A 22,191-nucleotide genomic window follows, 5' to 3' on the forward strand; every position below is an offset into this window, starting at 1 on the left:
TCGCCATTTGACTGTACCAATATCAATATACCCTTATTATGTTCTGCATGTGGCTTGTGACTCTTGGTATAGCGAGGGGTCCATTCCTATATGTACTGGACTAGCATTGTACCGACTGAGTATACCTACATTGTACATACCCAGACATCTCTAGACAAATCTCGTTCCCTGTCTCTTGTTCCTGGTCATCACTTTGGCGAACTTTGCTCAATAGCATCTCCACTTGTCAGCACTCACACATACGTCGAAGGGTTTTCCTGATTCTCTCAACATGTGAAAAGCGATTGAGCTACGAGTCGGTGATAAATACTAGCAGTACACTAGTACGTGACCCAGGGTCTTTTGCCGATCCCTAGTTCAAAGTGCATGACCTGGGCATTATACACACCAAGGCCATCCTGGTGATCAAGTGCGGAAGGTGGCGCATGACCCGCGAAGCCTGGCCGGTACATCCTGCAAAGCCAGAGTGGACTAAAACACGCATTCCATCTCATTCGACTCAATGTCTTAGCAGAAAGCACCGATTAAACTTTCGATTGTTGTCGCTGCGCCGTCAACAACCATGATGTCGATAGGTTGCACCCTCGTGATACCAACCCTCCAAGCAATCGACTAGTCCCATGCGGTATAATGGGGCCCCCGTCAGGCTATGAGATACAGATATGCACCTCGATAGCCCCGTCGTGTGTAGATGCCGGAAGGGATAGATGGGGAAATATGTTTGAGTTTGGGCCCAAAATAGCAGAGCCGTCGTGATAGAGGGGCCCTATTTCGAGGGGCCAATCTTCCTGCTTTCGCGGATCTTCCCTGTGAGGTCCGTTCAACTGAGAAGAAGACGACAAATGAAAGCATGGGGTCTCCTGACAGGCCTGGCGTCTAGCCAACCACACTGTCCGCGTGGATCATCGGCTGCACCAGGGCCTTTGCGGTTCGTAACCCTGAACTAAGGATAATATATTTGGCGTAGTCGCCCATTCCGCTCTATTCCAATGTGTTCCGCATATCATTCTGCTTCGAGTACAAAGAGATGCACGTTGCTCCCTCCGCGCAGACTGTCAATACTCCCTAAAGTAGCCTAGTGCGTGCCCAATCGAGACTAGCGTGGAGTCGCGCGCTTCCAAAATTCGACGCGAAAAAACGAGAGAAAAAAAGAGAAAAAAAAAGAAAAAGCGCCAGAAACGAGGAAAAGAAGGCTGGCAGATTCAGAGATTCCCCGCTCAGACGCTTCGATTGAGCCTAACTCACATACCTAACCTTATCTCGTCTCTTCCAAGGGATACTCCCTCTCTTGAAACACCCCCATTGTCGCATACTTTCACTGCGCATCTCGTCTCTCTAATCTGACATTTGACCTTGCGGCAAATCGCCATTTACTTCTATCCGACTATTGCCTGCGCCAGCGCCTGATAGGTGGGGCATTTCTCAGTGTCAAAAATGGTTTCTTTCTCTTGCGAGGTGAGTCCGACATGTCTTATCTGTTGTCCGAGTTCGACACACGGGTCACTGCGCGTAATAATTGCTAACAATTATTGATATGCTAGGCCTGCGGTGATATTCTCACCAAGAAAAAGCTCGACCCTCACCGCAACGGCTGTCGCGGCGCTACCTTCACCTGTATCGATTGCATGGTGCATTTCTGGGGAACTGAGTACAGAGCCCATACGGTATGTCAGCTCCTTGTCGCATTTACCAATAGCGGGTTAGGGATTTAACGATACCTCAATTGAATCACAAGGAAGATATCCGCTAATCAGACCGGCCATTACAGTCATGCATGAGCGAGGCGCAAAAGTATCAGGGCGCTCTCTATAAAGAGAAGCCCCAGAAGGGCCAGAAGAAAGGACAAAACAACCAGAAGAACCAGAACCAAAATGGCCACCACCAGCAACCCCGCGTGGATTACGCTTCTCTCGAGGCCCCTCCTCCTGCTCCCACACCCCCGCCTGCCGGTGCAGTGCGGACCCCTGCTCCTGCGGTCAACAACGATAAGCCTGTCAATGTGTTCGACTACCTGGTCGCCGAAAATACCCCAAACGCATCTAAAGCCTCTCTCGCCGAGCCCAAGGAACAGATGAAGATGAAATCCAACGCCAAATCGGTCTTTGAGCCCAGCGAATCGCTAACTCGAGTCGAAACCAACCCGAACACGGATGACGAAGGTAAGAACTACGATATCGCATACGAGGAGAATGGCTTTTCCTATGGAACCGGCACCATCCCGCACTCAGATCTCCCTCCTAACGTGTCAACAGAGTTGGTGACACCCGCACCCAAGAAGAAGGAGCGCCGGGAGAAGGCCCCCGGCACTGTCAGCGAAAAGAAGCGTAAGCGCGGCCAAGCAGAGGTTCTCAGTACTCCCCGGGAAGAAGTCGACACTCCCATGCTGGACGCCCCCTCTAGCATCATCAACAACGCCGGCACACCCATGCTCAACCACTCCGGCCTGACCGGCGGCCTCAACCGCATGATGCGCTCTCCCTCCGTCGATGGCGACGACAGCCCAGAAACTAGCCGTCGCGCCTACCAAGACGCCTCCTCCCCGATCAAGCGCAGCCGCCGCAACGGGAAAGAAGCCAACGGCAATGGCGACGCAGGTCTCGGAATCTCCATGAAGAACCGCGCCGGCCGCCTTGTCTCCTCCATGTTTGGCGGCTCAGCCGTCTCCAGCGCTAGCGGCGCCACCGCAGACCTCCCCTCCAAGACCCTGGCCCGCGCCCGACGCGGCAGCTCCTCCAGCGGCGACGGCCAGCTCGAAGTCCGTAAGAGTAAGAAGTCGCACCGCTCGCGCGATGACGACGAGTCCCACAAGTCCAAGCGCAAGAGCTCCAACCCCACCGACGGCGACAGACCCTCCCGCCGTCTCAAGCAGATCGACGAGCGCCGGGGCTCAGTTGACTCCGCCCACGGCCACCAGGTCACTGTCTACAAGCAGTCACGCGGACTCGCACGCACTGAAGAGGATCTACAGCGTGAGCTGGGCCACCATTTCCTCTCGCTTGTGACAAAGGATAGTGAGCGTGGTATTTCCATTAACAAAGCGCTTAAGCGTTTCCACCGCGACCTCTCTGATGAGTATGATGCTGATCGTGGTCGTGATAACGGCCGCAGCCGAGCGGACCGTGAGCGCAGAGTTGATGATGAGAAGGATCTGTGGCGCGCCTTGAGGGTCAGACGTAATGATCGTGGCGAGATTGTTTTGTTCATTTAAGGGACCTTGGTTCTCGATGTGTACGATGTTAACCAAAGTTGGATACGATGGTGACTAGTTTGGTTCTTTGTTACGAGGTGAATGGGCTGGTTACTTGCATAGCGCCTTGTTTCTTTTGACGCGCTGTCTTTGATATTGCATTCTGTATTAATTCAGGGCTGGTACTAAATTGCATTCAAATGCTGATAATCTGTGTTGTGCTTGGACTCTATTTGGTGTCTCTCTGTAGTGTGCGGGAGTATAAAGGGTGTTATAATGTCAATGGTCTCAAGAAGAGGCCGAGAATTGGAATAATCACCTCTTCATCTCCATCCAATAGGGCTTTGATATACTCCGTACTCCAAGGTGTTTCAGCCTCATAGACACTGGATCTTTGTTTATTTCCTTGGCGCAGAGAAAGTGGGGTCGTTTACCCACCTTTTTCCTCAGGCTCTATCTTTGTGAAATTCAACTTCGAGATCAGCGAATGGCTATATCTGAGTGTTCTATGATTCTAGCTTAGAATTTCCCGCTGATACGAATCATGACTCGAATCCATAGATCACCGACCCGCATCTCGGATGCTCAGGAGCCACCGTGAGTCATGTTATGTGATTCCTGAGTCACACATGCAGGCCGCCACTACGTCACCGCCTAATGCACCGCCCAATTCTGCCGCGAGAGCTTTTATCGCCTTCGCGATAATTCCTTATGCTATTTTCTAACCTCATTCTCTGAGCGGGCCAGCATTTTTGCCTTTACCTTTGTTTTCACTGCTTAGGGTCCGGCTTTTTTCTCTTTCACTTGGCTGTGGATTTTAAGCTAGGACATAGCTAGCACGTCTATCACTCTCTTCCTACCTGAGCGCATCGCATTGAGTGAGAAAACCCACCGCGAGCATATGAGTACGGCAGACGGCCTTACTCAGACCTCGACCACATTCCCTGCCATGACAACACCGCAGCCAGATACCTCAATTCCAACTGGGCCACGTCATCCACGTTCTTCTAGGCCGTCTAGACGTAGAGGACGGGGTCCTGCGAATCGTGATGGTCAACAACAAAGAACTGCGCCTGTGAGCGAACCTTCAAATCAGCCTGCCCCGCAAATACAACCGACACAGTCTGAGCAACAGCCGACTACAGCACCTCAGCCTGGTCAGCAGGATCAAACGTCTCGCTCGCGGAGAGGAGGAAACAGAGAAGGAAAAAGCCGGAGACAAAGAAATAATGGAGCTCCCCGGCGAGGACAAGGTCAAAATGCAGGACCTGAAGGCCAAGAGCCGCGACCAGAGCCCCAAACCCGTGGGATGAGAGCTCGTGGCTTTGAAGCTCAGTTGACGAGACCAGATCAGGCTGGGAACGGCCCCTCATTGGATAGTACGGATCACGACCATGGCCTCAGGGCTGATGTAGCGGATTTTGTACCAGGAATGCCCTCATTTGCACAGGGACCATCTTCGGAATCAGCGCCATCTACGAAAGGGAAAGGAAAAGCTAGGCAGCCTAGGGCACCGCCACCCAAAGTTACGACGAAATCTACAGCTGACGATCTGGCTACCCGCATTCACGAGGATATCTCGCACAATTTATACGAGTGTCCTATCTGCTGCAGTGAATTGGGTCGCAGGTCCAAGATTTGGAACTGTGAGCTTTGTTGGACTGTTTTCCACCTGAGCTGTGTCAAGAAGTGGTCCACGAATGAGGGCGCAGCTGCCCAGAGAGCTTCTGCTCAAGAAGATGGACAGGAGACCGTCACGCCTCGCGCTTGGCGTTGTCCGGGTTGTAACCTTTCTCACGAAAATTTCCCCTCGAGCTACTCTTGCTGGTGTGAAAAAGAGATCGATCCGAGGCCACTTGCTGGTCTACCTCCACACTCGTGTGGTCAGACTTGTTCACGGCCTCGTAAGGGATGCCCCCACCCTTGTGACGCGACTTGCCATGCCGGTCCTTGTGCGCCTTGTACTGCCATGGGCCCAACGCAGGATTGCTTCTGCGGCCTTAATTCATCCTCAAAACGTTGTCAGGATACCGATTATGAAAATGGATGGAGCTGCGGTGAAATCTGTGGCGAGCTACTGCCATGCGGAGAACATACATGTCCGCTACCCTGTCACGAGGGACTATGTGGTGGCTGTGAGGTTAGCATTGATGCTCGTTGCTATTGTGGAAAATTGCAAACAGAGATGCTGTGCAAGTCCAAGGATGATGAGGAGGATAGTCGGATTGTTAGCGAGGATGGCTCGGAAGATGAATGGACCGGCTGCTTTGGTTGTGGAGAGACTTGTAATCGTCCACTTGATTGCGGCATTCATTCATGCCAGAAGAATTGTCATCCGCAAGACTCTCATCCCGCACACTGTCCGCGGTCACCGGACGTTATTGTCAACTGCGCCTGCGGCAAGACACCACTGTCTGAGATCCCCGGATATACACCTCGGACCTCCTGCGAAGATCCAATCTTGAACTGCCAAAAGCCATGTGGCAAGACATTGCCATGTGGTCATCCTTGCGAGAAGCTGTGTCACACTGGATCCTGTGGCGCGTGTTTAAAAAATGTCTACATCAAGTGCCACTGCGGCCGTACTAATAATTTGACGATCTGTCATCAAGGCCACAATGAGCCTCCTCAGTGCCCACGCATGTGCAAGGCGACTCTGCACTGCGGTCGGCATACATGCACTGAAAGATGTTGTCCAGGAGAGCAAAGGGCCAACGAGCGCCAGGCCGCGCGTCGTAAGCTCAGATCCCATCTCCGCCCTGCTGAGGAAGATATTGAGGCCGAGCATATCTGTACTCGCATATGTGGCCGGATGCTGAAATGCGGAAGGCACACATGCCCAGAGCTCTGCCACAAGGGTGCCTGCAATACCTGCAGGGAAGCAGTCTTCGAGGAGATTGCGTGCAATTGCGGAAGATCTGTTCTATATCCACCGCAACCATGTGGCGCAAAGCCACCGGCTTGCAGCTTCCAATGTAACCGTCCAAAACGGTGTGGTCACCCTCAAGCCGTACACAACTGCCACACGGATGAGGAAAACTGTCCCAAGTGTCCATTCTTGACCGAAAAGGCCTGTCTGTGCGGTAAGCGGGTATTGAAAAACGTGCCTTGCTGGTTATCAGATGCGCGCTGTGGTCAGATATGCGGGCGGCCGCTCAAGTGCGGCTCCCATTTCTGCCGGAAAGACTGTCATCGCCCAGAGGATTGCGAAGACGCAACCAAGCCTTGCAGTCAGTCCTGTGGGAAGAACAAGACGATGTGCGGCCACCCTTGCACAGACCAATGTCATGCGCCATACGCGTGTCCCGAAAAGACTCCCTGTTCGTCCAAGATTGCAGTGACCTGTGGTTGTGGACGACTCCGACAAGAAAGACGCTGCAATGCCGCCAAGGCCGTAACATCCAAGGGCCAAGTCCAGACGCCTCAGCGCCACCCCGAGCTAACCCCATTGGCCTGCGACGATGAATGCGCACGTCTCGAGCGGAATCGTTCGCTGGCAGGCGCTCTCGGCATCGATATCAACCAGTCAACCACCGCGCAAACCATTACCGCCGAGAACCTCCCCTACTCGGACGAGACTTTGGATAATTATGTCAAACTTGCAGCCTCTTCGCCTCTGGCGACTCTCCAAGGCTACGAGGCCAGTCTTCACTCCCTTGCTGCTGCAGACAAGTCCACTCGCTCATTCCGCTTCCAGCCTGCGAAACCCGCTCTCCGTGCATTCGCACACTCCCTCGCTGCAGATTGGGGCTTCGTGACAGAAAGCCACGATCCGGAACCTCACCGCCACGTCTTCGTCTTGAAGCCCGTTGCCTGGACGCCTCCTCTCTTCGGCATGGGCAGCGCCTCGACCATCGGTATTGGTGGTATGAGCGTGCGTGAGTGCGTGAAGCTCCGGGAACGCGAGCGCAGCAAAGAACAAGAGGCACGTCGCGTTGCTGCTCTTGAAGCAAAGGCCGCCCGCGAAGCCGCCAAGGCACAGGCTAGTTCTGGAGACGGCGGCTGGGCTCAGGTTGCCTCGAAGAGCAAGGGTGGTAGTGGCGCCAGTTCGAGGACTGGGACACCCATTCAGAACTCGTGGGTGAGCAAGTCTATATATGCTGCTCTGGACGGTGATGGAGCGAAGAAGGAACGGTTGGTTCTTCGCTCGGGTGTTGGAGCGGGCAAGTCTTTGCGTGCGAAGACACCTGCTGCTGAGGTTGTTGATAATTGGGAGCAAGCCGAGGAAGAGGCAGAGGAGAAAGAGGAGAGAGAGGAATCGGCGGGACAGGCGCAGGATGGGGAGAACTCTGTCCATGAGGACCCTGAGGGAAAGTCTGAATCTCGCTGTCCTCAACCCGAGGTTGAGGTTCCCCAGGAAGATCGCCCCACTCAGACCGAGACATCTGTTACAGACGATGTCCCGGTCTAGATTATTAGATGGGTTTTGATGATTGATGACTTGAGAAACAAAAGTTACGTTTCAAAAGCGTTGGACATGGCTCATCATTTGCGGAGTTTATTGCATTAACCTCTTCGGGGGTTTTCATCATATGGAGTATCACAAGCATCATGTTTTGGCATTGCCTATTACAAAGAAAAAAAACAACCAGCTAGAAAAAATAAAAAAAAGAAGTTCCAAAGCGAATGAATGCAGTAATCCCATATAGCCAAAGCGTAATGGGGTCGCGATGTATATCTCCAGCTATCATCATATTCCAACCGATGCTCTTATTTCTTCGCAGGTACGACCTTAACAAACTGCAAACATCCATCCTTCGTCGCGCGATACGGCCCATGTTTCATCCCAGGCTTTCGATACGCATATGCACCAATACCCCACGTCTGTGCGAGCGATAGATCTTCCAGCCCGCCGCGCAAAGTACACACTTCTTCGATGTAGGCATGTGTTATTGGCTCTGTCTGTTCAGACACCGCATTCGGCTCCCACCATTGCAGCACGGCTTTTTGTTCTGCGTTGCCATTTAAGAGGAACTCCCAGACCCCCGGCGCGATTGAGTACCAGGGCAGTGCGGATGCGGAGTGCTGGGCTGTGCCCACTGGTGGATGGGGTGGTGGGATCGAGAATTCTTTTTGAAGAAACGGCATTTTCTCTTTTTTGTTCTTGGTTTCTCTTATTTTGGTGTAAGGGGATGGTTTTGTGTGGAAGATCGTGTGAGATGGAGTTGTTGACGGTGCCTTTAAAGTTATACTTCGAGGCCCATTGGGCACAGTAAAGTGCTGACAAATGAAGTTCCATTTATTGCTCAATTCAATGTGATATACTATCTAGGAATACGGTGGATGATATGAGATGGAGTCAATGTCTTTTCGCAAACAATTTAGTAGATCTATCTCTATCTTCTCCATGATATAAATTCATCTGCTCAAGTCGTCGCCTCGGGGATGTCCAAGTGGGGCCAAACAATGTGATTATGTCAGGTATTATGTCATCTGATAGTGCGGCGTTTCTCTTATCTGGAGACTCGGAGATTCGTGAGATTTACTCTTCAGACTCAAAATGCCATCATTCCGACTGCAAGGTTTCCGATCGGTGATCCGTGGCACCAACCCTCACCTGCTGCGCCATCAGCAGCGCCGCTGCGCGCAGGTCCACGACGTCCGCTTCCTCGCATCACACCACGATCCCAACCATGTCTTGGACAAGTACCGGGCCAAGCTGGACAAGAAGGCCAAGGAGTGAGTCCATTTCCTAACACCTGGCTCTAGGCGTATGCTAATTGCATAAAATAGAGAGGGACTTGAATCAGTGGAGTCCTTGAAGGAAGCCTACGACGAAAAAATCAAAGAGCTCCGCCGCAAAGCATCCACCGTAGCTACCCCAGAGCCCGAATCTCCCACACCTACCACTGCCAGCACACCCCCCGCATTCCAAGCGCCCCCTCCTCCTCAGGAATCGCGCACCGCTAAAGCCGCACGCTCCGTTTCCAAAGACTCCAGCCCCGTCAAGCCCCTCAGCACATACCTGGACGTCGAGAAGATCCGCGAGCTCCCAGCCAAGGAGATCGAGGCCCTCTGGCGCCTGCGCTTCGCCGACAAACCCCACTCCATCACCGCCGCCATCCCACTGGAAACTTACCAGCGCATCATCAAGGCTGCGCGCGAGAACCCGCAGTTCATCCTTCCTCTCCCGCGGCCCCAGACCGCCGAAGAGGCAGAGCAGACACCCGAGGGAGCAACCGGCACCGCTGCCGACATCCACTTCCTGCAATGGGCTTTCCACCCCCCTGCTGAGGGATCGACTCTCTCGCCTTCCAACAACCACACCTCCACTGTGATCTTCACGAACCTGGGTGCTTATAAGATGCACGGCGCATTTGCCCAGCCTCACACTACTGTTACTCACCACCTTGATCTGGCGGATGAGAAGGGACTGGTCCTTATGCATGGCCAGATTATTCCTGATGGTGGTGTTTCGGCTCCCGAGGCGACTTGGCTTGTGAGCTGTGTGCAGCGCTTCTATGACTTCGAGGGCCAGGCGAGTGGCCGCAAGAGCGAGCTTGTGCGGATGTTCACCCGGGGTGATGCTGAGAACTTCAAGGTTGAGGAATTGCTGGAGGAGTCGGAACGACTCCAGTAATTTGTCTTTGAACCTTTTGGCTTGTATTATATGTACCTCCTCTACCAATTTGTCTGTTTTATAGATAGATTCTCCTAGTTTCGACAATAGACACGTATCCTTGGAAAACATTGGCCAACAGTCATAGAATAATAAGCGAATTCGCAAAAGAATAAGCCAAACCACCATTGGGTCGTTTTCCACCTACTAGCCTCGATGTTCCTTAGCCATATACCTCGATTCTGCATGTCAATTGTGCGAGGCATAAGCAAGTCTCCGACCACTAAAATGACAATGAGGTGTTCTCTTAATCTTGCTATTTCCAAGCGAGCTGGGCAATATTTCATACATATCCATCGGATTCTCACACAAGTCCAATATTTCAACTTTCTCGGGACTTATACTCCCGGATATAACGTCAGGGCATAATACGATATTTCTCCGCACATGCTGTCCCCAAACATAGTTTCCATAAATCGTACGTAATCATACAACAGCCCGGGTGGTCTAGTGGTATGATTCGCGCTTAGGGTATTCAAAACCTGAGCAATATTGCGCGAGGTCCCGCGTTCAATCCGCGGCTCGGGCCTGTTATCTTTTTTTGGCGGACATGAGGTTCGCTTTTTGTACAAAGCGTCGTCAATTGTGTTTTCTGAGTGATATGAGCCAATTGAATAAGTTTATGCTTGTGTGGTTTGTTCACCCTTCTACTTGGCTTTTTGTTTGTATTTAAATAAACAATTTCGACTATATCGCTCACTGCATATGGTGGTTTATATGTATGGGGTCTGTCTATATATATTTAGGTAGAACACCAACTTCATTTATACCACTGTCATTATATGGTGCTCTCATCAGAGTATTCTAGGCTATTTATATATACTTGATTCATAAACCATCCCACACCTCCCCCAGTTCCTCTATATACGTACCTACATTGCCAAAGTTTCCCATTTCTCTTCTTCCAACTTCTCATAACCTCGTTCTCCTTAACTCCAAACAATCGCCTCTACCACGCCTAATCCAGCTATTAAAGCCTCTTTATCTTTCCCTCTCCTTGTTGGTACATCTCCACCCATCACCCACTGCTCCATTCCTAGACCACACTACCAACCATGTACATATAGCCACGTCGATCGTTCGATCAAGACCGCATTCAACTATATGATAAAATGTCGTCTGGAACTTGCCCCTGCGGCACCTGTCAGCGGGTGGCATAGCCCGGCAACGAATGAACGGAATGGATGCGACCTGTGGTCATCGAGAGGCCTTCTTCAGCGGTCACCATGACAGACCTGAAGCCGACCCCTGTTCGCATCGCAGTTGGGCTTAGGCTATCTCATGGAATTGTCATCCATAAGGTGAGGACTGCTATTCCTGCGGTAGTTGGTGGTTATACTTCGGTTCTGTGCGGGTTTGATTAACGAAGGGAATACATTGCAACAAGTGTGGGATACGGGCTTAGGTGATTGCAGTTATGTCATTGGCTTCAACAGGTAGAAGACTGGGGAATGTTGGTGTGCAAATATGCACCGTATCACAGGGAGACCAACTTCGTCCGAAGAGCTTGGAAGATTTGACTTCAAATTCACAATTCTATTCTATGGATCTTTCTTTCCTTTCTCGAGCTGTTGCATAACTTAGATCTCGCCTCCACTAGCCGGATATGTACTGTCCTCTAAATCTAGATAATGCATAGCTTACTTCGCTATAATCAACAACGCCTGTTTAATATGATTGCGCTTCGTCAACAGCCAACATCGCCAGCCGTCTCGCAGCCTCAGACATGCCCACACAACGCCGCACCTCGGCGTCATCGGGACAGACCTCCAGAAAGGGATCTGGATCATTCGACGCGTCCCAATCAGCCATATAGAAATAAATACCTGCCTCGCTGACAAAGTTTGCTCTGTCTAGTACGACTGCAAATACACGGTAAGGCGTGGAGAGTCCTACCCTGGCCGCGTATATCGAGTCATGAGGATAACTCGGAGGGATGCGGTGCGGGGCGGGGGTTTCGTCTTCATTAGCAGAGAAGGTATGCAGGGCACCGATGCGCAAATCAGTTACCTGGCTCAGGGCGTGGGCGGGATGGATGGCGGACCAGGACATAGATTCTGGGATGGAGAATGTAAGATTGACGGTCGTCTGGGCTGGGAGGTTGGATAGTAGCGCAGCGGTGAAGAGACGAGCGGTGCTCTTGAGAAGAGAGGATTCAGGAGTGTTGCGGAGATGGCTTAGGAAGGATGCATAGATAAGATATTGTAGATCAGGTTCGGCGTCTTTGGGGGTATTGGTGATGCTCACGATACCGGCATCCTCTGCGATTTGGAACGCTGGACTAGGAAAAAAGCCCCCTATAGCTATTTGTTGGATGATTTGTTGGTGGATCTGCTCTTCGGATTCTGGATTTGGGCTGGTAGGCTCGCCCTCGTCCACATCCATTGCATATTGCAGAAACGGATTACCGGCATTAAGGAAAATCTCGTTCATTATTGTCTGGCCAACGTCCGTTTGGCATTTCATTCGCTCGGTCGATAGTTCGAAAGCTTCTGGAGTGAGCTCGCCGGGGGGATAGGATGCCCGCTGCACTTCGTCAACATGACTGCGAGTACTGGAGAAGCAGCGGTTGAAGTGAAGGAAGTCAGGGCCTTCGCCAGCTTCTGCAAGGTTGTCCTCTTGATTGGTATAGCCCAATCGATGACTATGGGAGCGTAGTAGAACGCAAATAGCAATGGGCGTCTCGCTACTAGAACAGAAAAATAGGGGGATTAGGGGAGGCGGATTGGAGACTCCCGACCGGTGTTGCTGCTTTCGATGAGCGATTTCACGACGATGATGCTCGATACAGGTAAATGGGTCGGGTGGACAATAAGAGTATATCTCGAATAATGGGAGGACCTCTTCATTGAAGAAACTATGCATCAGGTATGCTCGGAGCTGTTCGTGGTCTGCATCCAAAGGGACAAGACTGTAGATCTGAATGGGCACCAGATCACTAGGATCTGGGGTGTAACTGGCGACGTGTCGCTCCAACACGACTGCATGACCGAGGTGGTCGGAGTAGTGGCGGACTTGCTGCCAGTCACTCCCTTCGCTCGCACTGGACATTTGGTTACTTTTCCAGAAAAGGAACAGCTAACCGGACGTCGCGGAAGACGTCTCAATTTTGCGAAGATCCACTTGCGTCTATCATTTCCCGGCGAAGAAAGAGCAGGAGTTGGTGGCAGACGTCGGAGCTGAAAAGGACTATATGTGGGGGGGCTGATCTGCTGATGGAGTCAGGTCGCTGCATATACGGAGTTCTCCGTATCGAGGCAGTTAGTCGCAGGCCGTCTATTCGCTGCTAGTGCAGGTCCACAGTCATTTGGCAGGTTATCCACCTGACAGGAGGAATCATTGTCTGGGAAAAGGTACTATTGACTTCATGCTATAACTATCGCCTGGCTGCGGCATTAAAACATGCCAGTCCACCCTTGGCTTCCCAGCTCGTTCTAAACTTGCCTGGATATGTGGCACCTCGCGACTGTGAACAGTCCCTATACACTCTGGTGTAGCGATGGAAAGCCTATTGACGCGATTCGAGGCGGCGTTGGCGAGTCCTCGAGATTCATTGTTGATGGGCAAGGGTTTCTGGATATTACTGAGTTGAAGGTCATGGGAGAAGAGGCAGAATGGATCCTGATTGACTCAAGACTAAATTCAACAGACGAGGAGATTGCCTCTGTTTTTAGTAAGTGGTGCGAAGTCAAGGACTTGGAGGTTTGCTAACCCCTTGACAGTGTTAGATGTCAACGGCCTGAGACTATGGAAAGGCCTTGATCATGAACCATCCGACCTATCTCTGGCCCTCCATCTTGAGATAGAAACGAACGGAAAATTCAACTTGTTCATGATATCAAATACTGAAGATTCCACGGGTCGTATAGAAGAACAGACCAGTTCCACACCATTGCTCGACCTCACACTCTCTTCACAGCATATGGCCAGTGGAGACTTGAAACCACTACCCCAAGTGTCAGCACTCGACGCAGCCTTCTTTGACTCCATGATCACCGACAAGCTCGTACCATACCCCGAAATCGGCGATGCCCCGGGAAAGAGCGAAGACGAGATTCGCGCACTAGGACAACAGTTATTCCCATTCTCCCCATACTCCTTCCAACTCGCCATGGCCGTCTATGACTGGACAACAGCCTCATTCAGCCGTATGGTTCTATTAAACATGTTTCAATACACAGCTCTTGAACTCCAGCACACTACTCCCCGGGATCAGCAAAGCATCGCAAAAGCAATCTGGACAAGCAACTGGGGTTCCTTCACAGCCCAGGATCCCCACTTCATGGCCTCATTTATGATGAAGCCCGCATGGACCCAGTTGGAAGTCGAGTTGCAGCTGTTACATATACGCGCAAAACTGGAGAAAGCTGTTGAGGTCGAGAATCGGCTACTATCCGCTGCTATGGAGTCATTGCCGCGTACTTCGATCTTGTCTAAACCGCACTTGTTCAGCGGACAGCTGGATCTCTCTCAGCTGGACATTGGGGATTTTGCAATATCGTTTAGGGAATGTCCTTCGAATAAAGGTCCTATCTTCCAGCCTCTGAGGCATGATTTGGCGAAGGCGACTTCTACTTACCTCGCGGAGGGTAAGGTTGTCACGACGAAAGTCACCTGGAGCTTCACGGATAGCATTGATGAGGCAATGCATTATTCGAATGGGATCATTCTTGTGGCGGACTTCTCGGATGACTCTCGTGTTTGGGAAACGGCATCGTATATAACGCCTCTGTCAATCGATCCTAAGAAAACAGAATATACGTTTCCCCCTGGAAGTCAGTTCGAGGTTCAATCTGTCGATGAAACAATTTTGATGGGACGAAGCCTGTTGATATTCAAGCTTCAACCAAAATTCCTTCCAATATATCCAGTTTTGCCAGTGAGGAGCAGCGGATTTGATGAGATACTACCATGTCAATTTGAAAAGGGCGACGTCGCTCGTCTGATTGGGACGCACACTCCTTCTCTAGAGCCCCCACATGCTCTCAACAGCACGGGAGGCCGACGATGCGACTGTTTTGTTACAGACGCACTTTAATACGCAACAACTGCAGCGGTCTGGACAATGACGAGTGTTTTAGTCTAAAGTTCCAAAATTGTCCAGCAATATCAACGCTTTCTTGTGCATACCCTCGGATATCACAGCGGAAGCTTCATGGATAAGAAAAAGTATTATAACATTCGTACCGACCTCTTAGACATTCACCATTGAATATTTGCACAGAAGGAAGCTTGCAGGGTTGACAAGTAGCCGACAAGCAACAAAAGACGCAAACGCCCGAAGAAAAATTAGCAAAGAAAAGAAACACGCCCAGCGCCCAATATCGAGCCAAGATTGTAATTACCGCGAGTCAATGTAACCAGCGAGAAAGGAGAAAACCGTAAGTAAACAAGAATGGATCGGGAATTAGGCAAGAGATAAAAAAAGAAGAATGGAAAAAAAGCCGATGTCATCAAATGGATATGGTCCTTCACCCGCCGCGTGGATGAGGGTCGATTGAGTAAGTCGTTGAGGGCCATATATGGACCATGAGGGGCAGGCCCTGTTCATTTGAGTGCATTCAGAGTAAAGTTCGTGTCTTGGTTGCGTAGCATGGGGTATCATGGTCATAATTGACAGTTCTTGTCAATTGGTTCTTGTGTTGTTGGGGCCGAGACCAGATGTCCAGATTGAGTGTCGAAATTTTTTGTCAAGAGATACTCAACAGCGAAGGGTTGGAGGGAAGCTTGAGGGAATTGTACTTCTTGGCAGGAAAAGAAAAGGAAAATGCAAAGTCGAATGGTTGAAGGGAAAATCCGGCTTCCTTGGCAGGTCTCAAGGCTTTGCCAAAGGAGAATGGAAACTCCAAGCAAGAGAGGCAGGTCATGTCGATTTATTCTTTATTAGATAGCACCTCTTCCGTAACAAAGGAGAGAATGTGTTCAAAGTAACCTGGCTCGGCAACAGAGTCGTTATGGCTGCCATTCGGCAGTGTGCGCCAAATCTTGGTTTCAGAATTGCAAACGGCGAATAATTGGGTCATATTTGAGGGGCTAAGAAACGTTAGATATAAGCATCTCAATGGCAAGAGTAGATGACTTACGGAACAAGCTCGTCCCTAAGTCCACTCAAGAAAAGAACCGGAGTTTGCGTGATCTTAGGCAGTATATCTTCACTGGTCCAATATTGGTGACAGAAACGTGCGAGATACCGCGCGGGGGGGAACACGCTGCTCAAAGATTAGTACTTATCGCTCCGATATCTACTAACGATCCGAAAACATACTTAGGAATCAATTTGCGAATGCTCAGGAAAGTATTCTCCAAAATCAGGCCGGCAATATCGCCTTGCTCCTCATTGGTAGCAACCAGGTTAATAGCAACGGCACCACCGAGACTCTGTCCGTAGACGATAATCTCCGTATCTCTCGTCTCTGGGCGCTGTCGCAGGTAGTCAAGACCGGTTTGAGCATCAATCTTAAGGCCGGCCTCATCTGGAGTGCCTGTTGACATTCCGTATCCGCGATATTCCAACATGAAAACGTTGCACCGAAGCGTATCCTGCAAAGCTTTGGCAATAGGAACGCGGTGTCCGATATTGCCTGCGTTCCCGTGGAACATCAAGACGGTCACATTGCGAGAAGAACGGCTTGGTCGCTGCCGGAGGAAAAGAGCGTGCAAAGACTCTCCGTCGGGGGTGGGAATCTGAAGATCTTCAAAATCGGTAATACCAAATTGACGAGGACTAGGAACATTCGTGCGTGCATCCACAGGAACATTGCGGGGATAGATTAGCTCACTAGGCAAAGTGGTTAGCTTCGGTAAGCAAGTGGTCTAGATATCAGTAGCGTACTTTTGCTTGAAGTATAAAAGCCCACTTGCAACAACAGCCAGACCCGACGAGGCGAGAACTGGGAGTCGCATGAACTGCGCAGCACTGTTGGCCATGTTGCTGATGCTCCAGGACGGAGGCGGAGGAGATTCGGACATGGCGCTCAAGTTGGGCCTTGAGAGTGGGGACCAGATAGCGGATGCGACAACAAGAGCTTTGGGAGGTTCTGTTATTGCAAATTTATTGATTAACAGATGTGGCCAATGGAACCAGGGTTGAATACAATAAGATGCAAGGAGCAGCTCCTAGAAAAAAAACGATAAATTGAGCTTCAGGGGACTCGTGGGGGGTGAAAGATGATAAGTCGATCGCAGGGGCTGGGGTTGCCTCACCGCCCGAGCTGCCGCGTTGTGAGCTTCTGCCTGTGTTCATGATAGCATCACCTTGACTTCCTCCCTCACCTGCTCTTCCTTGCCGTTTTATCTGGTTTCTTGAAGCAATCCTTTTTTTTTCTTTCCTCCCCCTTGAGATCCCAGCACAAAATGGTCGCCCCCCATGGAACATCAGGAATGCTCGGTGAAGGTGAGTAGAGCTATCGTCATTCGCCGACAGCACCAACTAACATCTCCAGATGGCATTCACGTCGATATGAACCACTTGAAGTCTGGCGAGGTCAAGTAAGTTTAATCTATGATGGTACTATGAAGCTATGAAGCTCCTCGACATATACTAACCCGTCGTTCTCCATTTAGCTTGGGAACCTCGATGTGAGTTGAGCCGGAGCTCTTCAACCTTACCATTTGCCAACATCCCCATTAATCTTCCAATAGCATGGCTATCAACTTCAAAGACGGAGTCATTTTGGGTGCAGACAGCCGAACAACCACCGGTGCCTACATTGCCAACCGAGTCACCGACAAATTGACACAGGTGCACGACACCATCTGGTGCTGCCGATCTGGTTCCGCCGCCGACACTCAGGCCGTGGCCGACATTGTCTCCTACCACCTCAACATGTACGGCGTAACGAACGCCGAGGCCCCAACCACACAGGTTGCCGCGTCACTCTTCCAGGAATTGTGTTATGAGAACAAGGACGCTTTGAGGTGTGTACCTGAGTCTTTACTCTCGGTAGCGGCCCGAAAGCCATGCTAATTGAACAACAGTGCGGGTATCATTCTTGCTGGATGGGATGCACGACACGGAGGTCAGGTGTACTCGATACCTTTGGGAGGATCCCTTCACAAGCAGTCGTTCGCTATCGGCGGTTCGGGCTCGACCTACATCTACGGTTATACCGATGCCCACTGGCGGGAACAGATGACAGAGCAAGAGGGCATCGACTTTGTGCGGAATGCCTTGCAGGAGGCGATTAAATGGGATGGCAGCTCTGGTGGTGTCATTCGTCTCGTGGTCCTGACCAAGGCCGGTGCCGTGAGACACCTCTACCTGCCAGATAACGGCTACACTGGACCGGGCGTGACGAATTAATAAGTGTTCTAATGTTGCGTCTCCAAATGAAATGGTTTCATGATCCCATGGTTCTTCGCGTTCTCCTATACTCCGGGGATATACCGTCTGAATACCAATATGACAAGTCTGACCGTGGCAATCCGACCGCCCGAGACTAGTGCTGCATATCCCCGCTGTATCATCGGGCTTTGTAGGGAGAAATGGGCCGAGAGCACATCAAGCAGGATGGGATCGGAAGGGCTCAGCCAACGGACTATTGGGCTATAACTGCCAAGTGGTATTTATAGATAGGCCCGGAGAGAACAAGACCTGGATATACTCAAGTCTAGCACATCATAGACGGAGTGTGCCCCGTACCTTGGAAGTAGAAGTCTCCCACTCCGCACTCCGCACTTTGTAGATCCGCAGCCTCGATTAGTCCTGTCCAGACCATCTGCAGTTGAACAAGTCATATCCCACACCTCCCACATGCACCACAAGCTGATTTGATGCATGCGGATGGCCTGGAGCAAGGGAAATGCATCTCTATTCTGTCCATCGGGAATTATCCACACCCGTAGAATGCCCATAAGGTTTTATATCAGTCGGACTGGATTCTTAACCCATTTTCCCTTCCCACCGACGATATCAGGGCCTGGACTCCGCGATGACACGGGGGCGCAGATCGCTGTATCATTCGTCGATATTCCCAGAAACGCCTATAAAAGGGTCTACACCGTCTTTCAGGAGTGTTGACAAGTCCAACTTGGTACATAGATCACTTCTTTGAGAGATGTTGTAGAGGGCGTCTTTGATCGTAGCATCCTGTGAGGTATAATGGCTGTAGACGACGAATCTGGAAACCGGTTTCATCTCCACTGACCTCACCTTGACCAAACTCCTGCCACTTCACGCATATCGGTCCTTTCCCCTGAATTTGATTTCCTCCCCTCTTTTTGCGTCTTTTTATGCGGTTGGTGCCTTTCGCCCTTTCGCCCTTTCGCCTTTTTGCTTTTTCTCCATGGATCCGATTGACAGTCGATGATCCATCTCTCTCTCTCCCTCTCTCTCAGTTTCGGGGGCAGCCTTTCTGAGATCTAGCCCTTGCCACTGTATGCAAACCCCTCTCTGTTCATTACGCGTCTCGGTCTCTGGCTCGTCGGGGGTCATTAGTGGCGAGAATCCCCTGCGACCGCCTTGACCCGCAGAAAAACAAGGAGATGGGCTCCGTTGTTCTTAACCACGTGTCGTCGGATCATATCGACATGATGGGCACTGTCAATTCGGATTCAGTCTATTCTTGCGCCCCATCTCACGAATCGAGGTCAACATCCTCCTCCAATACCCCCACTTCTATTGCCCCACCGGCCGTAGGCTCTGCCCGGCTTCCTGTGCATGCGAATGATGTACCGGCTTACATCAACTCTTCTCAACGCGCTTCCTCTCACACTCCCTTGACTTCGCGACCGCCTTCAATGACGTCTCATTCGGATGCTTATCCTCCCGACCCTTACTCGACACGTACCCCACCTACGCACCAGAGCCACTCGGCCATGGCTGAGTCCATGGCGGGCTCATATTCTAACCAGTCCACGCCGGACTCTCCGCGACTTCAACCTACATATCGGTCTATGCAGTCTGTGCCAGGCTCCGAGGCCAATTCACCCAGCCGTATTCGCGTCCAAAGCTTATCCCACATCCAGAGCCTCGCCAATGAGGAGTTCCTGGGTCCGAGCTCACACACTCCCAGAACTGGATCGCAGCAACGACAATATGAGATCAGCTCCATGCCGGTCACGGAGATAATCGAGATGGTCGCTGGACTTCTGACGAAAATCACGACCACGAATGATATGCATCACGAACATGTACATCGCCACATCCCGCCGCCCGAAGGCACTTCCAACCTCAGCCCGCAGGCTACCAGCGTACTCGCGTTCCATGGCAAGAACGTCCCAAGCATCACAATTTTGAGCTACTTGACTCGTATTCACAAATACTGCCCGACCACTTACGAGGTATTCCTAAGCTTGTTGGTTTACTTCGATCGCATGACCGAGCTGGTCAACCGTGGGCAGCTCGACCATCTGCGCCAACGATGGGACTCGGCCGAGGAATCCGACCCTTCATCTCCCTCCACTGAATCCTCAGGGGCGCACCAGATTCAGGATTCACCCATGGCAACCCCGCCTCGCTCAACCGGCCTCCCTGCGCAGGACTCGCAAGGATCAAACGCTTCTGTTTCACCCGGTCTTTCGCCTCAGTCAGATGCCGAGGCTCTTTCACATTTCTTCGTTGTCGATAGCTTTAATATCCACCGACTGGTCATCGCCGCTGTGACCTGCGCGAGCAAGTTCTTTTCCGATGTTTTCTACACCAATTCACGTTATGCAAAGGTATGTGATTCCTTCACCCGATTCGGTGAAACCAACTAATCATGACCGGATCGGTAGGTTGGCGGTCTTCCACTAGTGGAGCTCAACCACTTGGAACTACAGTTCCTCCTCCTCAACGACTTCCGACTGGCCATCACGGTCGAGGAGCTAGAGTCGTATGGGACAATGCTCGTAGAGTTTTATGCACGGGAGGTTGTCGCCCAACAACAACAGCAATATCACCGAAGTCTTCCCCGATCGATCGATCCCCCGGCCGATGGATACTCCGACTCAATGTACATGCGATCCCGCGACAAGACTCGCAATCCTGCAGAGATCGGACAAACCCCAACACCACCATAATCCATTGGTCAGGTACCAGATTTGGCCACTCCTCCCATGGCATAACCTTCCTCCCAGTTCATGATCCTCACCTTGCCCCCCCCCTTCCATTTCCCCCCCTTTCTTACCCATCGATCCGTTGAGCGTTTGCTTACCCCCCATTTTCAACCCTGTATCCATTTTCCTCTTATTTCTGGCGTTTCATACCCTTCCCCCGTACACGAGTACACCTCCAAGGATCTGTTTCAGCGCATTTACACGTCACGACTTGTATAGAGTTTTGGTTCTCAGCTGGCCGGGCTTATCGGGTTGTCTACAACTTATTCCCCCTCACATAAACATCTACTGGATCTTTTTTTATTGGTCTTACGAGTTTGTGTTGTCTCTCTTATCTCATGGGTTGGCGTTATGCTGGCGCTTTCTTGCATTGCGAGTTTGTTTTACCGGGTACCTTGTCGCCTGCCTTAGGGATTTATCTTGAATGATCCTTTTAATATGCTTTGTCGTTTTCTAACCTCTTCATCTCCAATGTTGTAGACAAATGTAGTGTAGGTTGGCAGACACCGGGCCGATAGATCTGAGCTCGGTCTTTTATACTCTTTTATACAACACACATAGATCCATGTGGATCATAAATCTACCCCCAACGCCAATGGTGGAATGTCAGGAGCTTACGGATCTCGGCATCGACTTAGCCCTACAGATCCAAAGTAGCCAACCGCATTCCTCGGAGAATATACCCGCCGCACCGATACCTCGCAACGTCAGCATCATGCTTTGATCTCCCAGAGAGAGAACAAATCGCTTGTGAATCGATTTCAGCGCTCCGTGCTGGTGCTGATCTTGTCATTTCAGTCCTTCTGTGGCAGACACTTCCTGGCTCTGCTCCCAGCTACTCGTGTAGCCCTGATCACTGGGATGATGTACGAAGGGGTAACTTTTATATCCTGACTTGATTGAGCAAATGAGAATGTTGGCATCGCGTCGATCCTCGGTTTATATCCTTGAGAGTGTATGGTGGCATTCCGTGTCAATTACTGTCGGGAGTTTCTCGGATAAACGCATCGTACCATCATTACTGATGAGGACCATATGCAAAGAACGATTCAAATGACGAGGATCACTGGGCTGTTATGGATTTTGCAACGCTCATAAGACGGCCATAATCGGTGGAAATCGAGATAGAGATGGGTCAACTCACCATCCCGAGACAGAAAGTGTTTGCACACCGACAGTCACGGCCGAGTACTAAAGACTTGCTCACTGCAGAGAGCACCTTGACAAGTTTCAACACTATGCTGTAACCCCCCGGCCTCAAGGACTATCACTAAGAAGCTAGTGCAATGCGCCTCAGGCTATATTTGCGAGGAGTCGATGATACAACCATTTAGGTATGGAGGAGTTG

At 51.0% G+C, this 22,191-nt stretch overlaps 9 protein-coding genes across 9 annotated transcripts; 6 read left to right on the forward strand and 3 right to left on the reverse strand.

The window, feature by feature from the left end:
• Positions 1-1,434: 1,434 nt before the first annotated feature.
• Positions 1,435-3,208, forward strand: N7457_004128 (LYAR-type C2HC zinc finger protein; the record flags this gene model as incomplete). The annotated part of the gene is made up of 3 exons (XM_057175173.1): positions 1,435-1,455; positions 1,542-1,664; positions 1,769-3,208. The coding sequence occupies 3 exons, from the start codon at positions 1,435-1,437 to the stop codon at positions 3,206-3,208; spliced, it is 1,584 nt and encodes a 527-aa protein (XP_057032220.1).
• Positions 3,209-4,088: 880 nt separating this feature from the next.
• On the forward strand, positions 4,089-7,598 carry N7457_004129 (putative NF-X1 finger transcription factor; the record flags this gene model as incomplete). Its single annotated transcript, XM_057175174.1, has 1 exon — positions 4,089-7,598. One exon carries the CDS (start codon positions 4,089-4,091, stop codon positions 7,596-7,598), a length of 3,510 nt encoding a protein of 1,169 aa, XP_057032221.1.
• A 299-nt stretch (positions 7,599-7,897) lies between these two features.
• N7457_004130 (uncharacterized protein) lies at positions 7,898-8,275 on the reverse strand (the record flags this gene model as incomplete). Its single annotated transcript, XM_057175175.1, has 1 exon — positions 7,898-8,275. The coding sequence occupies one exon, from the start codon at positions 8,273-8,275 to the stop codon at positions 7,898-7,900; it is 378 nt and encodes a 125-aa protein (XP_057032222.1).
• A 412-nt stretch (positions 8,276-8,687) lies between these two features.
• On the forward strand, positions 8,688-9,767 carry N7457_004131 (ATP11 family protein; the record flags this gene model as incomplete). The annotated part of the gene is made up of 2 exons (XM_057175176.1): positions 8,688-8,866; positions 8,921-9,767. The coding sequence occupies 2 exons, from the start codon at positions 8,688-8,690 to the stop codon at positions 9,765-9,767; spliced, it is 1,026 nt and encodes a 341-aa protein (XP_057032223.1).
• A 1,707-nt stretch (positions 9,768-11,474) lies between these two features.
• On the reverse strand, positions 11,475-12,857 carry N7457_004132 (uncharacterized protein; the record flags this gene model as incomplete). Its single annotated transcript, XM_057175177.1, has 1 exon — positions 11,475-12,857. The coding sequence occupies one exon, from the start codon at positions 12,855-12,857 to the stop codon at positions 11,475-11,477; it is 1,383 nt and encodes a 460-aa protein (XP_057032224.1).
• A 399-nt stretch (positions 12,858-13,256) lies between these two features.
• On the forward strand, positions 13,257-14,844 carry N7457_004133 (uncharacterized protein; the record flags this gene model as incomplete). Its single annotated transcript, XM_057175178.1, has 2 exons — positions 13,257-13,479; positions 13,535-14,844. 2 exons carry the CDS (start codon positions 13,257-13,259, stop codon positions 14,842-14,844), a joined length of 1,533 nt encoding a protein of 510 aa, XP_057032225.1.
• An 835-nt stretch (positions 14,845-15,679) lies between these two features.
• N7457_004134 (alpha/beta hydrolase) lies at positions 15,680-16,775 on the reverse strand (the record flags this gene model as incomplete). Its single annotated transcript, XM_057175179.1, has 4 exons — positions 15,680-15,839; positions 15,890-16,015; positions 16,072-16,584; positions 16,639-16,775. 4 exons carry the CDS (start codon positions 16,773-16,775, stop codon positions 15,680-15,682), a joined length of 936 nt encoding a protein of 311 aa, XP_057032226.1.
• Positions 16,776-17,159: 384 nt separating this feature from the next.
• On the forward strand, positions 17,160-18,108 carry pre3 (proteasome core particle subunit beta 1; the record flags this gene model as incomplete). Its single annotated transcript, XM_057175180.1, has 5 exons — positions 17,160-17,199; positions 17,249-17,294; positions 17,370-17,384; positions 17,448-17,723; positions 17,784-18,108. The coding sequence occupies 5 exons, from the start codon at positions 17,160-17,162 to the stop codon at positions 18,106-18,108; spliced, it is 702 nt and encodes a 233-aa protein (XP_057032227.1).
• Positions 18,109-19,289: 1,181 nt separating this feature from the next.
• Positions 19,290-20,807, forward strand: N7457_004136 (putative cyclin-dependent protein kinase complex component; the record flags this gene model as incomplete). The annotated part of the gene is made up of 2 exons (XM_057175181.1): positions 19,290-20,465; positions 20,523-20,807. 2 exons carry the CDS (start codon positions 19,290-19,292, stop codon positions 20,805-20,807), a joined length of 1,461 nt encoding a protein of 486 aa, XP_057032228.1.
• Positions 20,808-22,191: the final 1,384 nt, after the last annotated feature.

This window comes from Penicillium paradoxum, assembly GCF_028828445.1.
Source record: "Penicillium paradoxum strain IBT 22861 chromosome Unknown utg000004l_segment0_segment0, whole genome shotgun sequence".
Lineage (NCBI taxonomy): Eukaryota > Fungi > Ascomycota > Eurotiomycetes > Eurotiales > Aspergillaceae > Penicillium > Penicillium paradoxum.